Source organism: Leptodactylus fuscus, chromosome 10 (assembly GCF_031893055.1).
Source record: "Leptodactylus fuscus isolate aLepFus1 chromosome 10, aLepFus1.hap2, whole genome shotgun sequence".
Lineage (NCBI taxonomy): Eukaryota > Metazoa > Chordata > Amphibia > Anura > Leptodactylidae > Leptodactylus > Leptodactylus fuscus.
In genome coordinates, this window is record NC_134274.1 from 798,201 (window position 1) to 812,728 (window position 14,528).

The following is a 14,528-nucleotide window of genomic DNA, read 5'->3' on the forward strand; positions in this document are numbered from 1 at the left end:
ATACAGAAGGGGGAGAGGTGTAATAATATAATACTGAGGGGGGGAGGTGTAATAATATAATACAGAGGGGGGGAGGTGTAATAATATAATACAGAGGGGAGGAGAGGTGTAATAATATAATACAGAGGTGGGGAGAGGTGTAATAATATAATACCGAGGGGGAGAGGTGTAATAATATAAGACAGAGGGGGGGAGAGGTGTAATAATATAATACTGAGGGGGGAAGAGGTGTAATAATATAATACAGAGGGGGGAGAGGTGTAATAATATAATACAGAGGGGGGAGAGGTTTACTAATATAATACAGAGAGGTGGAGGTGTAATAATATTATTCAGAGGGGAGGAGAGGTGTAATAATATACTACAGAGGGGGGGAGAGGTGTAATAATATAATACAGAGGGGGGGAGGTGTAATAATATAATACAGAGGGGGGAGAGGTGTAATAATATAATTCAGAGGGGAGGGGAGGTGTAATAATATAATACAGAGGGGGAGGAGGTGTAATAATATAATACAGAGGGGGAGGAGGTGTAATAATATAATACAGAGGGGGGGGAGAGGTGTAATAATATAATACAGAGGGGGGGAAGAGGTGTAATAATATAATACAGAGGGGGGAGCGGTTAATATAATACAGAAGGGGGAGAGGTGTAATAATATAATACTGAGGGGGGGAGGTGTAATAATATAATACAGAGGGGGGGAGGTGTAATAATATAATACAGAGGGGGGGAGAGGTGTAATAATATAATACAGAGGTGGGGAGAGGTGTAATAATATAATACAGAGGGGGAGAGGTGTAATAATATAAGACAGAGGGGGGGAGAGGTGTAATAATATAATACTGAGGGGGGAAGAGGTGTAATAATATAATACAGAGGGGGGAGAGGTGTAATAATATAATACAGAGGGGGGAGAGTTGTAATAATATAACACAGAGGGGGGAGGTGTAATAATATAACACAGAGGGGGGAGGTGTAATAATATAATACAGAGGGGGGAGGTGTAATAATATAATACAGAGGGGGGGAGAGGTGTAATAATATAATACAGAGGGGGAGAGGTGTAATAATATAATACAGAGGGGGGGAGAGGTGTAATAATATAATTCAGAGGGGGGGAGGTGTAATAATATAATACAGAGGGGGGAGAGGTGTAATAATATAATACAGAGGGGGGAGAGGTGTAATATAATACAGGGGGGGGGAGAGGTGTAATAATATAATACAGAGGGGGGAGAGGTGTAATAATATAATACAGAGGGGGGAGGTGTAATAATATAATACAGAGGGGGGGAGGTGTAATAATACAATACAGAGGGGGGAGAGGTGTAATAAAATAAAACAGAGGGGGGAGAGAGGTGTAATAATATAATACAGAGGGGGGAGAGGTGTAATAATATAATACAGAGGTGGGGAGGGGTGTAATAATATAATACAGAGGGGGGAAAGGTGTAATAATATAATACAGAGGGGGGGGGAGAGGTGTAATAATATAATACAGAGGGGGAAAGAGGTGTTATAATATAATACAGAGAGGTGTAATAATATAATACAGAGGGGGGAGAGGTGTAATAATATCATACAGAGGGGGAAGAGGTGTAATAATATAATACAATGGGGAGAGAGGTGTAATATAATACAGAGGGGGGCAAGAGGTGTAATATAATAAAGAAGGGGAAGAGGTTTAATAATATAATACAGAGGGGGGGGAGAGGTTTAATAATATAATTCAGAGGGGGGAGGTGTAATAATATAATACAGGGGGGGGGAGAGGTGTAATACTATAATTCAGAGGGAGGGAGGTGTAATAATATAATACAGAGGGGGTAGAGGTGTAATAATATAATATAGAGAGGAGAGAGGTGCAATAATATAATACAGAGGGGTGTAATATAATACAGACGGGGGAGAGGTGTAATAATATAATACAGAGGGGGGGTGGTGTAATAACAATATAGAGGGTGGAGAGGTGTAATAATATAATACAGAGGGGGGGAAAGGTGTAATAATATACTACAGAGGGGGAAGAGGTGTAATAATATAATACAGAGGGGGGGAGAGGTGTAATAACATAATACAGAGGTGGGGAGAGGTGTAATAATATAATACAGAGGGGGAGAGGTGTAATAATATAAGAAAGAGGGGGGGAGAGGTGTAATAATATAATACAGAGGGGGGAGAGGTGTAATAACATAATACAGAGGGAGGGAGGTGTTATAATATAATACAAAGGGAGGGAGAGGTGTAATATAATACAGAGGGGGGAGAGGTGTAATAATATAATACAGAGGGGGAAGAGGTGTAATAATATAATACAGAGGGGGGAGAGGTGTAATAATATAATACAGAGGGGGGAGAGGTGTAATAATATAATACAGAGGTGGGGAGAGGTGTAATAATATAATACAGAGGGGGAGAGGTGTAATAATATAAGACAGGGGGGGAGAGGTGTAATAATATAATACTGAGGGGGGAAGAGGTGTAATAATATAACACAGAGGGGGGAGGTGTAATAATATAATACAGAGGGGGGGAGGTGTAATAATATAATACAGAGGGGGGGGAGAGGTGTAATAATATAATACAGAGGGGGAGAGGTGTAATAATATAATACAGAGGGGGGAGAGGTGTAATAATATAATTCAGAGGGGGGGAGGTGTAATAATATAATACAGAGGGGGGAGATGTGTAATAATATAATACAGAGGGGGGAGAGGTGTAATATAATACAGAGGGGGAAGAGGTGTAATAATATAATACAGAGGGGGGAGAGGTGTAATAATATAATACAGGGGGGGAGAGGTGTAATAATATAATACAGAGGGGGGAAGAGGTGTAATAATATAATACAGAGGGGGGAGAGGTGAAATAATATAATACAGAGGGGGGAAGAGGTGTAATAATATAATACAGAGGGGGGAGAGGTGAAATAATATAATACAGAGGGGGGGAGAGTTGTAATAATATAATACAGAGGGGGGAGGTGTAATAATATAATACAGAGGGGGGAGAGGTGTAACAATATAATAAAGAGGGGGGAGAGGTGTAATAATATAATACAGAGAGGGGGAGGTGTAATAATACAATACAGAGGGGGGAGAGGTGTAATAAAATAATACAGAGGGGGGAGAGAGGTGTAATAATATAAAACAGAGGGGGGAGAGGTGTAATAATATAATACAGAGGTGGGGAGGGGTGTAATAATATAATACAGAGGGGGGAAAGGTGTAATAATATAATACAGAGGGGGGGGAGAGGTGTAATAATATAATACAGAGGGGGAAAGAGGTGTTATAATATAATACAGGGAGGTGTAATAATATAATACAGAGGGGGGAAAGGTGTAATAATATAATACAGAGGGGGAAGAGGTGTAATATTATAATACAATGGGGAGAGAGGTGTAATATAATACAGAGGGGGGCAAGAGGTGTAATATAATAAAGAAGGGGAAGAGGTGTAATAATATAATACAGAGGGGGGGGGAGAGGTGTAATAATATAATTCAGAGGGGGGAGGTGTAATAATATAATACAGAGGGGGGAGAGGTGTAATACTATAATTCAGAGGGAGGGAGGTGTAACAATATAATACAGAGGGGGTAGAGGTGTAATAATATAATATAGAGAGGAGAGAGGTGCAATAATATAATACAGAGGGGTGTAATATAATACAGACGGGGGAGAGGTGTAATAATATAATACAGAGGGGGGGAGGTGTAATAACATAATATAGAGGGTGGAGAGGTGTAATAATATAATACAGAGGGGGGAAAGGTGTAATAATATACTACAGAGGGGGAAGAGGTGTAATAATATAATACAGAGTGGGGGAGAGGTGTAATAATATAATACAGAGGGGGGAGAGGTGTAATAATATAATACAGAGGGGGGAGGTGTAATAATATAATGGAGAGGGGGGAGAGGTGTAATAATATAATACAGAGGGGGGAAGAGGTGTAATAATATAATACAGAGGGGGGAGAGGTGTAATAATATAATACAGAGGGGGGAGGTGTAATAATATAATACAGAGGGGGGAGAGGTGTAATATAATACAGAGGGGGGAGAGGTGTAATAATATAATACAGAGGGGGAAGAGGTGTAATAATATAATACAGAGGGGGGAGAGGTGTAATAATATAATACAGAGGGGGGAGAAGTGTAATAATATAATACAGAGGGGGAAAGAGGTGTTATAATATAATACAGAGAGGTGTAATAATATAATAAAGAGGGGGGAGAGGTGTAATAATATAATACAGAGGGGGGAGAGGTGTAATAATATAATACAGAGGGGGAAGAGGTGTAATAATATAATACAATGGGGAGAGAGGTGTAATATAATACATAGGGGGGCAAGAGGTGTAATATAATAAAGAAGGGGAAGAGGTGTAATAATATAATACAGAGGGGGGAGAGGTGTAATAATATAATTCAGAGGGGGGAGGTGTAATAATATTATACAGAGGGGGGGAGAGGTGTAATACTATAATTCAGAGGGGGGAGGTGTAATAATATAATACAGAGGGGGTAGAGGTGTAATAATATAATATAGAGAGGAGAGAGGTGCAATAATATAATACAGAGGGGTGTAATATAATACAGACGGGGGAGAGGTGTAATAATATAATACAGAGGGGGGGAGGTGTAATAACATAATATAGAGGGTGGAGAGGTGTAATAATATAATACAGAGGGGGGGAAAGGTATAATAATATACTACAGAGGGGGAAGAGGTGTAATAATATAATACAGAGGGGGGGAGAGGTGTACTAACATAATACAGAGGGAGGGAGTTGTAATAATATAGTACAGAGGGGGGAGAGGTGTAATAATATAATACAGAGGGGGGAAGAGGTGTAATAATATAATACAGAGGGGGGAGGTGTTATAATATAATACAGAGGGAGGGAGAGGTGTAATATAATACAGAGGGGGGAGAGGTGTAATAATATAATACAGAGGGGGAAGAGGTGTAATAATATAATACAGAGGGGGGAAAGGTGTAATAATATAATACAGAGGGGGGGAGAGGTGTATTATAATACAGAAGGGGGAGAGGTGTAATAATATAATACTGAGGGGGAAGAGGTGTAATAATATAATAAAGAGGGGGGAGAGGTGTAATAATATAATACAGAGGGGGGGAGGTGTAATAATATAATACAGAGGGGGGAGAGGTGTAATATAATACAGAGGGGGGAGAGGTGTAATAATTTAATACAGAGAGGGAAGAGGTGTAATAATATAATACAAAGGGGAGAGAGGTGTAATAATATAATACAGAGGGGGGGAGAGGTGTATTATAATACAGAAGGGGGAGAGGTGTAATAATATAATACTGAGGGGGGAAGAGGTGTAATAATATAATAAAGAGGGGGGAGAGGTGTAATAATATAATACAGAGGGGGGGAGGTGTAATAATATAATACAGAGGGGGGGGAGAGGTGTAATAATATAATACAGAGGGGGGGAGAGGTGTAATAATATAATACAGAGGGGGGTAGAGGTGTAATAATATAATACAGAGGGGGGAGAGGTGTAATAATATAATACAGAGAGGGGGAGATGTAATAATATTGTACAGAGGGGAGGAGAGGTGTAATAATATAATACAGAGGGGGGGAGGTGTAATAATATAATATAGAGGGGGGAGAGGTGCAATAATATAATACAGAGGGGTGTAATATAATACAGAGGGGGGAGAGGTTTAATAATCTAATACAGAGGGGGGATGTGTAATAATATAATATAGAGGGGGGAGAGGTGTAATAATATAATACAGACTGGGGAGAGGTGTAATAATATAATACAGAGGGGGGAGAGGTGTAATAATATAATACAGAGGGGGGGAGAGGTGTAATATAATACAGAGGGGGGAGAGGTGTAATAATATAATACAGAGGGGGGAGAGGTGTAATATAATACAGAGGGGGGAGAGGTGTAATAATATAATACAGAGGGGGGGGAGAGGTGTAATAATATAATACAGAGGGGGGAGAGGTGTAATAATATAATACAGAGGGGGGGAGAGGTGTAATAATATAATACAGAGAGGTGTAATAATATAATACAGAGAGGGGAGAGGTGTAATAATATAATACAGAGGGGGGAGAGAGGTGTAATATAATTCAGAGGGGGGAGGTGTAATAATATAATAATTCTGTATATAGGACGTGCAGGAGAGATATAATATGAATAGAATATATAGGTTGTGTACATGAGCATATCCCGGGTACAGACTTATTACATATGTATATAATGTGTGATATATATGTGTTTAGAGTGCAGATACAGAATCTATAGGATACAGCTCAGTGATTGTAGTGGAGTATATATGTATACAGTTGTGTAGATGTTCGTCCTCTCGTCATTGTCGGGTCGTGCAGACATTTGTTACAATGTGTCAGTCTGCAGGACATCACCGTGTGACCCCCTGACTACCAGTCATCATCTAATGTCCCTCCCATATCCCCCCCCCCCTCCCTCCACCTTTATCTGTTGTGGGACATGAAAGGCGCAGGCCGGGCGCTATTATCAGCGCCGAGCAGAGAGGGGAAGGGGCTGGAGGGGCCCCTGATAATGAAGATGTGGAGCCGGGGACACAAAGGCCACTCACCTCATTAGCATGAACCCTGTGCGCCCCCTGTGCGCCCCTCTAATCCCCCCCATTCACAGCTAATAGCCCTCTGTGCGCTAATCCGCCTTATCAGCGCAGAAAGTCGCTCCGACTCTCCTCCCCCACTGCGCCCCACTAACGTGCGACATCTCAGATTAGGGGGATTAGCCCCCTCCCCAGATCGCCAGGAGAATTGCACAAACTGATTTGCACTTTCACAAAAGCCGCCGGGGGCCATTGTGGGGAGAACAAGGAGCAAACATGCGGCTTTATAGCCGGACACAGCCCGACTCATGCGACTAATGAAGCGGGGCAGGTGCGGCACTCCTCGGCCTGCGCATCTACACAGCCAGCAGTGGATAATAAGAACTCTTTATTGACAAAATATTGACAGGGTCATCACCATCATCATCGTCATCATCATCGTCATCATCATCATCATACTTCTCGGAAGTATAGAGAATCCTACAAGTCACCACAACACACAGACGTCTGTACAATCCGCACACAAGTCGCGGCCAAACCACTGTGGCTGCGTGTGTACACGTCCGTGCGGCTCCTAGCGCCGGGCGCAGCGCTGACTCCACAACCTCCGACCATGATCGCTGCTGCTCTCCTGTGGCCCCCGGGGGCCAAGTCCTGTACAAGAGATCATTCCCGGCTCCTGCTGCTTACAAAAGTCTCCTCAAAAGTGCCAAAGTCGCTGCTTTAATCGTCCGATGTGACGTCGATCTCCTCGGGGCTGGCCTGCTTGGTGGCGATCCTCCAGCGATTGATATGGTGGGTGCCCTTCTTCTTCTGGGAAGAATCCGAACCTTCCTCCTCCAACTTCTGCCGCTTAAACTTCGTCCTGCGGTTCTGGAACCAGACCTTTACCTGCAAGATTAGCGCACAGTCACACCTCTGCGTTATTTGTATATACACAACCATACTGCCTGTATACAACCACTAAGAACCTGGCTACTAAGAACCTGGCTACTAAGCACCCGGCTACTAAGAACCCGACTACTAAGAACCCGGCTACTAAGAACCCGGCTACTAAGAACCCGACTACTAAGAACCCGACTACTAAGCACCCGGCTACTAAGAACCCGGCTACTAAGAACCCGACTACTAAGCACCCGGCTACTAAGAACCCGGCTACTAAGAACCCGACTACTAAGAACCCGACTACTAAGCACCCGGCTACTAAGAACCCGACTACTAAGAACCCGACTACTAAGAACCCGGCTACTAAGAACCCGACTACTAAGAACCCGACTACTAAGAACCCGGCTACTAAGAACCCGGCTACTAAGAACCCGACTACTAAGAACCCGACTACTAAGAACCCGACTACTAAGAACCCGACTACTAAGAACCCGACTACTAAGCACTCGACTACTAAGCACCCGGCTACTAAGAACCCGACTACTAAGAACCCGACTACTAAGAACCCGACTACTAAGAACCCGACTACTAAGCACTCGACTACTAAGCACCCGGCTACTAAGAACCCGACTACTAAGAACCCGACTACTAACCACCCGGCTACTAAGCACCCGGCTACTAAGAACCCGACTACTAAGAACCCGGCTACTAAGAACCCGACTACTAAGAACCCGACTACTAAGAACCCGGCTACTAAGAACCCGACTACTAAGAACCCGACTACTAAGCACTCGACTACTAAGCACCCGGCTACTAAGAACCCGACTACTAAGAACCCGACTACTAAGCACTCGACTACTAAGAACCCGGCTACTAAGCACCCGACTACTAAGAACCCGACTACTAAGCACCCGGCTACTAAGAACCCGGCTACTAAGCACCCGGCTACTAAGAACCCGACTACTAAGAACCCGGCTACTAAGAACCCGACTACTAAGAACCCGGCTACTAAGAACCCGGCTACTAAGAACCCGACTACTAAGAACCCGGCTACTAAGCACCCGACTACTAAGCACCCGACTACTAAGCACCCGACTACTAAGAACCCGACTACTAAGAACCCGGCTACTAAGCACCCGACTACTAAGCACCCGGCTACTAAGCACCCGACTACTAAGAACCCGGCTACTAAGAACCCGGCTACTAAGAACCCGACTACTAAGAACCCGGCTACTAAGAACCCGACTACTAAGAACCCGGCTACTAAGCACCCGACTACTAAGCACCCGGCTACTAAGCACCCGACTACTAAGAACCCGACTACTAAGAACCCGGCTACTAAGCACCCGACTACTAAGCACCCGACTACTAAGCACCCGGCTACTAAGCACCCGACTACTAAGAACCCGGCTACTAAGAACCCGGCTACTAAGCACCCGACTACTAAGCACCCGGCTACTAAGCACCCGACTACTAAGAACCCGACTACTAAGAACCCGGCTACTAAGCACCCGACTACTAAGCACCCGGCTACTAAGCACCCGGCTACTAAGAACCCGACTACTAAGAACCCGGCTACTAAGAACCCGACTACTAAGCACCCGGCTACTAAGAACCCGACTACTAAGCACCCGACTACTAAGAACCCGACTACTAAGCACCCGACTACTAAGAACCCGACTACTAAGCACCCGGCTACTAAGCACCCGGCTACTAAGAACCCGGCTACTAAGAACCCGACTACTAAGAACCCGGCTACTAAGAACCCGACTACTAAGCACCCGACTACTAAGAACCCGACTACTAAGAACCCGACTACTAAGAACCCGACTACTAAGCACCCGACTACTAAGAACCCGACTACTAAGAACCCGACTACTAAGAACCCGACTACTAAGAACCCGGCTACTAAGAACCCGACTACTAAGCACCCGGCTACTAAGAACCCGACTACTAAGCACCCGACTACTAAGAACCCGACTACTAAGCACCCGACTACTAAGCACTCGACTACTAAGCACCCGGCTACTAAGAACCCGGCTACTAAGAACCCGACTACTAAGCACCCGACTACTAAGCACCCGGCTACTAAGCACCCGACTACTAAGAACCCGGCTACTAAGAACCCGGCTACTAAGAACCCGGCTACTAAGAACCCGACTACTAAGAACCCGGCTACTAAGAACCCGACTACTAAGCACCCGGCTACTAAGCACCCGGCTACTAAGAACCCGGCTACTAAGAACCCGACTACTAAGAACCCGGCTACTAAGAACCCGACTACTAAGCACCCGGCTACTAAGAACCCGACTACTAAGCACCCGACTACTAAGAACCCGACTACTAAGCACCCGACTACTAAGCACTCGACTACTAAGCACCCGGCTACTAAGAACCCGGCTACTAAGAACCCGACTACTAAGCACGGGGCAACTGAGAGCGCTGACCAGCAAGGAATAGCCACGGTACAGTCACTCACACACAGTGTGAGCAGCACCTGAAATCTGCACCTGCAACTAAGGAGTTAACTTCTCTCTTTAGATATTCTTTATATAATAATAATAATAAACATTCCTGACAATCTAATAACAGAATATCTATCACATATCTACAGACTAGAGACCACAGGGGGGCACATACTTCTCCATACGCAGAACATGAAATATATTCACAAGAACATTCTCAAAATGGAAGAAATTAAAAGATATTCACAATCTCTGAATATATCTATCTCCTATCTATCTATCTATCTATCTATCTATCTCCTATCTATCTATCTATCTATCTATCTATCTATCTATCTCCTATCTATCTATCTATCTATCTATCTATCTATCTATCTATCTCCTATCTATCTATCTATCTATCTATCTATCTATCTCCTATCTATCTATCTATCTATCTATCTATCTATCTATCTCCTATCTATCTATCTATCTATCTATCTATCTATCTATCTATCTATCTATCTATCTCCTATCTATCTATCTATCTATCTATCTCCTATCTATCTATCTATCTATCTATCTATCTATCTCCTATCTATCTATCTATCTATCTATCTATCTATCTATCTCCTATCTATCTATCTATCTATCTATCTATCTATCTATCTCCTATCAATCTATCTATCTATCTATCTATCTATCTATCTATCTATCTATCTATCATCTATCTATCTATCTATCTATCTATCTATCTATCTCCTATCTATCTATCTATCTATCTCCTATCTATCTATCTATCTATCTATCTATCTATCTATCTATCTATCTATCTCCTATCTATCTATCTATCTCCTATCTATCTATCTATCTATCTATCTATCTCCTATCTATCTATCTATCTCCTATCTATCTACTATCTATCTATCTATCTATCTCCTATCTATCTATCTCCTATCTATCTATCTATCTATCTATCTATCTATCTGTCTATCTCCTATCTATCTATCTATCTATCTATCTATCTCCTATCTATCTATCTATCTATCTATCTATCTCCTATCTATCTATCTATCTATCTATCTATCTATCTATCTATCATCTATCTATCTATCTATCTATCTATCTATCTATCTCCTATCTATCTATCTATCTATCTATCTATCTCCTATCTATCTATCTATCTATCTATCTATCTATCTATCTATCTATCTCCTATCTATCTATCTATCTATCTCCTATCTATCTATCTATCTATCTATCTATCTATCTCCTATCTATCTATCTATCTATCTATCTATCTATCTCCTATCTATCTATCTATCTATCTATCTATCTATCTCTCTATCTCCTATCTATCTATCTATCTATCTATCTATCTATCTATCTATCTCCTATCTATCTATCTCCTATCTATCTATCTATCTATCTATCTATCTATCTATCTATCTCCTATCTATCTATCTATCTATCTCCTATCTATCTATCTATCTATCTATCTATCTATCTATCTCCTATCTATCTATCTATCTATCTATCTATCTATCTATCTCCTATCTATCTATCTATCTATCTATCTATCTATCTATCTATCTCCTATCTATCTATCTATCTATCTATCTATCTATCTATCTATCTATCATCTATCTATCTATCTATCTATCTATCTATCTATCTCCTATCTATCTATCTATCTATCTCCTATCTATCTATCTATCTATCTATCTATCTATCTATCTATCTATCTATCTCCTATCTATCTATCTATCTATCTATCTCCTATCTATCTATCTATCTATCTATCTATCTCCTATCTATCTATCTATCTATCTATCTATCTATCTATCTATCTATCATCTATCTATCTATCTATCTATCTATCTCCTATCTATCTATCTATCTATCTATCTATCTATCATCTATCTATCTATCTATCTCCTATCTATCTAATAGATAGATAGATAGTAGATAGATAGATAGATAGATAGGAGATAGATAGATAGTGACACTGTCACGCTAACTCACTGCATCTTCTAGACACACCGTCACTGTAACTCACTGCACCTTCTAGACAATGACACTGTAACTTAAAACACCTTATAGACACTCACTGTAACTCACTGCACCTTCTGGAAAAACTGTCACTATAACTCCCTGCACTCTAGATACTTTCACTGTAACTCACTGCACCTACTAGACACTGTCACGCTAACCCACTGCACCTTCTAGACACTGTCACCGTAACTCACTGCATCTTCTAGACACACCGTCACTGTAACTCACTGCACCTTCTTAACAATGACACTGTAACTTAAAACACCTTCTAGACACACACTGTCTCTGTCACTCACTTCACATTCTAAACACACAAGGCACTGTGACTCACTGTACCGTCTAGACACTGTCATTGTAACTCACTGCCCGTTGTAGATACTGTCACTGTAACTTACTGCACCTTCTAGACAATGTCATGCTAACCCATTGCACCTTATACACACTGACACTGTAACTCCCTGCACCTTCTAGACACTGACTGTATTTCACTGCACTTTCTACACGCTGTGACTGTAACTCACTGCACCTTCTACACGCTGTGACTGTAACTCACTGCACCTTCTAGACGCTGTGACTGTATCTCACTGCACCTTTCAGAAATTGTCACTGTCACTCACTGCACCTACTAGACACTGTCATTGTAACTCGCTGCATCTTCTAGACAGTTATTGTAACTCTCTGCACCTTCAAAACACTATCACTGTAACTCCTTGCACCTTCTATATACTGTCACTGCAGCTCTCTGCACCTTCTAAGCACTGTCACTGTAACTCCTTGCACCTTTTAGACACGCTGTCACTGTAACTCACTGCACCTTATCGACGCTGTCACTGTAACTTGGTGCACCTTCCAGACGCTGTCACTGTAACTTATTGCACCTTCTAGACACACTGTCACTGTAACTCACTGCACCTTCTAGATGCACTATCACTGTAACTCACTGCACCATCGAGACACACTGTCACTGCAACTCACTGCACCCTATAGATGCTATCACTGTAACTCGCAGCACCTTCTAGACGCTGTCAATGTTAATAACTTCAACATCTAGACACTGTCGATTTAACTCAATGTACCTTTTAGACACTTCCACTGTAACTCACTGCATCTTCTAGACCCCACCACTTTACCACACTGCATCTTCTAGACAATGTCACTGTAACTCACTGCACCTTCTACACAGTGACACTGTAATTCACTGCATCTTCTAGACACTGTCAGGCTAACCCACTGCACCTTCTAGACACTGTCACTGCAACTCAATGCACTTTCTAGACATTGTCACTGTAATTCACTACACCTTCTAGACAATGTCATGCTAACTCACTGCACCTTCTATACGCTGACACTGTAACTCACTGCACCTTCTAGAAACACTCACTGTAATTCGCTGCACCTTCTAGATGCTATCACTGTAACTCACTGCACCTTCTAGACGCTGTCACTGTAACTCGCTGCACCTTCTAGACACGCTGTCACTGTAACTCACTGCACCTTATCGACGCTGTCACTGTAACTCGCTGCACCTTCCAGACGCTGTCACTGTAACTTATTTTACCTTCTTGATGCACTGTCACTGTAACTCACTGCACCATCGAGACACACTGTCACTGCAACTCACTGCACCCTATAGATGCTGTCACTGTAACTCGCTGCACCTTCTAGACGCTGTCTCTGTAACTCACTGCACCTTCTAGACGTTGTCACTGTAACTCACTTCAACATCTAGACACTGTCAAATTAAGTCAATGTACCTTTTAGACACTGTCACTGTAACTCACTGCACATTCTAAACACTTCCACTGTAACTCACTGCACCATTTAGATACTGTCACTGTAACTCACTGCACCTTCTAGAAACTCTTTCACTGTAACTCACTGCATCTACTAGACACAGTCACTGTAACTTACTGCACCTTCTAGACACTGTCACACTAAACCACTGCACCTTCTAGATGCGGTCATTGTATCTCACTGAACCTTCTAGACATCAACATGCTATCCAACTGCACTTTCTAGACAGTGTCACATTAACTCACTGCACCTTCTAGAAACACTGTCAATGTAACTCACTGCACCTTCTAGATGCTGTTACTGTTCCTCACTGCACCATCTACACACTGTTATGATAACCAACTGCACCTTCTAGACACACTGTCACTGTAACTTACTGCACCTTCTAAACACACAAGGCAGTGTAACTCACTGCACCTTCTAGACAATATCATGCTAACCCATTGCATGTTATACACGCTGACACTGTAACTCCCTGCACCTTCTACACACTCACTGTAATTCACTGCACTTTCTACACGCTGTCATTGTAACTCACTGAACCTTCTAGAAACACTGTCAATGTAACTCACTGCACCTTCTAGATGCTATCACTGTAACTCACTGCACATTTTAGACACTGTCAATGTGACCCACTGCACCTTCTAGATGCTCTCATTGTAACTCACTGAACCTTCTAGACACTCACTGTAACTCACTGCACCTTCTAGACACACTGTCACTGTAACTCACTGCACCATC

The 14,528-nt window shown here is 42.2% G+C and overlaps 1 protein-coding gene across 1 annotated transcript in view; it reads right to left on the reverse strand.

The window, feature by feature from the left end:
• Positions 1-7,001: 7,001 nt before the first annotated feature.
• EMX2 (empty spiracles homeobox 2) overlaps positions 7,002-14,528 on the reverse strand; it is a 70,367-nt gene continuing 62,840 nt past the window's right edge. Inside the window, exon 3 of the mRNA XM_075258638.1 lies at positions 7,002-7,500. Within this exon, the coding sequence (XP_075114739.1) occupies positions 7,333-7,500 (168 nt within the window). The 3' untranslated portion in view covers positions 7,002-7,332. The remainder of the gene's footprint in view (positions 7,501-14,528) is intronic.